Source organism: Euprymna scolopes, chromosome 19 (genome assembly GCF_053919585.1).
Source record: "Euprymna scolopes isolate OS-2025 chromosome 19, ASM5391958v1, whole genome shotgun sequence".
NCBI lineage: Eukaryota > Metazoa > Mollusca > Cephalopoda > Sepiida > Sepiolidae > Euprymna > Euprymna scolopes.
This window is the reverse complement of record NC_136500.1, coordinates 119119030-119121344: the sequence shown is the minus strand read 5'-3', so window position 1 is coordinate 119121344 and position 2315 is coordinate 119119030. Positions and strand designations below refer to the sequence as shown.

At 36.3% G+C, this 2315-nt stretch overlaps 1 protein-coding gene across 1 annotated transcript; it reads left to right on the top strand.

The window, feature by feature from the left end:
- Positions 1–847: 847 nt before the first annotated feature.
- LOC145240316 (uncharacterized) lies at positions 848–1303 on the top strand. Its single transcript, XM_080103898.1, has one exon. The coding sequence runs from the start codon at positions 848–850 to the stop codon at positions 1301–1303; it is 456 nt and encodes a 151-aa protein (XP_079960024.1).
- Positions 1304–2315: the final 1012 nt, after the last annotated feature.

The window sequence follows — 2315 nt, the reverse complement described above, 5'->3', positions numbered from 1 at the left end:
GTTCCACTAAATGGTTCAAACTATAATACCTGGAAGGTCCAATGCAAAATGGCATTAATTAAGGATGGACTATGGAATATAGTTAATGAAACATAAATTGTTCCGGACAAACGAAATGAACCAGCATCCCACGTGAAATATTTATCGAGAAGAGACCGGGCTTTTGCGACTATTGTGCTCTCAGTAGAAACCTCACTACTGTATTTAATTGGAGACCCTGACGACGCTGCAGTTGTGTGGAAGAAATTGGCAGACCAATTTCAAAAGAAAACATGGGCAAATAAACTAGCGCTGAGAAGAAAATTATACTCCCTTAGATTAAAAGACGGCGACTCTGTCCATGAACACATAAAGACTATGATGGAATTATTTGACGAATTGGCTGTCATTGGCGATTCCATTGACGAGGAGGATAGAGTTGTTCACCTTCTGGCTACTCTCCCAGACGATTATAATATGTTGGTAACAGCACTTGAAGCAAGTCAGGACGTTCCTAAATGGGTGTTAGCGACTGAACCCTTGTTGCATGAAGAAAGCAAAATTAAAGAGAGGGAAATTAACAGTACGGAATTGAAAGCCATGACATCAAAACATTATGCCAACAAACGGGGACCTAAATGTTTTCACTGTGGAAAAAATGGACATATTAAACGTGACTGCCGTTTACTTGAAACAAAGAATGTTAAGTCGAACCCTCCAAGAAAGAAAGTTTTCTTTACTAAGAAAATGCAGGACAACTCCAGCGACTCTGGTGAGGGTGAGTTTATTGGACTTTTTTACACATCATGCATTATTGTCTAATGGAAAATGGAGTGACTGGATTGTGGACTCTGGAGCCACATGTCATATGTGTAGTGATATTGAAAATTTTTCTAACTTTCGAAAATTGGATGTAGCTGAGGAAATAACCCTTGGTGATGGATTCTCAGTTGAGGCAATAGGAACAGGAACAATAGAGCTAAAAGTGGGTGTACCGGACGGGAAACACCAGAAATGCAGGTTGTATGAGACCTTATATGTTCCTAAATTGTCCTACAATCTTTTGAGCGTGTCCAGAGCCACTAAATCTGGAAAAACCTGTATCTTCAGTGACTCAAATTGTCAATTTTTAGATAACAAGCAAAAGGTGGTGGCTACAGGTTCCAAAATTGGGAACCTTTATTATTTAAACTGTTCTGATATAAATGAATCAACCCATGCAGCAAACTCCTGTTTAGATGGTAACACAAAGGAGGAGATTTGGCCACCTTGGAGAAAAGAACTTGCAAAAACTAGTAAAGGACCAACTAGTTACTGGCCTTGACTATAATATAAACAAGGAAATTAAGTTTTGTGAGCCTTGCTTGGATGGAAAACATCATCGTTTCCAAAATCTGAAGAAAAGCGAGCAACTCAGCTTCTTGAAATTGTGCATAGCGATGTTTGTGGAAGGATAGAGGAAAAATCGCTTGGTGGTGCCGAATACTTTGTCACTAGGGTTGGATCAAATACAATTGTATTTGTATTTCAATTGTATTTAAATACAATTTTAATGTAATTGTATTTGTATTTGTATTTTTAGATTTAGGAATAAATGTATTTGTATTTGTATTTTTAGACTTAGGAGTAAAAGTATTTGTATTTGTATTTGTATTTCTGGTAACCTAAATGAAAGTATTTGCATTTCAATTGTTAAAAGTCAGTATTTGATCCAACCCTGTTCACATACATGTTGCGTATGTGTACCAGTCTACCAGCCCTGTCCACTTCCAGTCACACACGCTGCTGCTAGTTGAGTGACGATAAGTCTGTGAGTCAAGTAGCTTCAATTCAGGGTTGCCAGCTTGGCTTTTTTAAGGCCAAATTTCGCGAATTTGGCTTTTTTTGAAGCAGTTTGGCTTTCAAAATTTTTGTTTGTTTTTTTTCAAATTTATGCTTCAAATTTGGCCTTTTTCGGATAATTTTATATAAATATTTATTAAATATGGATTATTTAAGAAAAAGTTATAATAAAGTAATTTAAACAGTTGTTTGGATGTCTAAACTTGTAGATTTAAAAAAAAAACTTTTGACCTCCCACTCCCATTCATGGATTTACACCCTCTCACACTAAGCGAATCTCACACCTAAATGTTTAATCCGGTTTCACAGTTACTTACTAAATGTCTATATGGACCCTTTCAAAGAGTTCACAGTTGAGTATGAAACCATTTGGGGGACATTTTTTAGTGCTGGCGCCTTGTCCCTGCCAATTAGGTCACTGAGTATATTTCCTCTGAAATAATTAATTCTTGTATTTTTCGTTTGAAATTCTTTAAAACTAGTGAATTAATTTA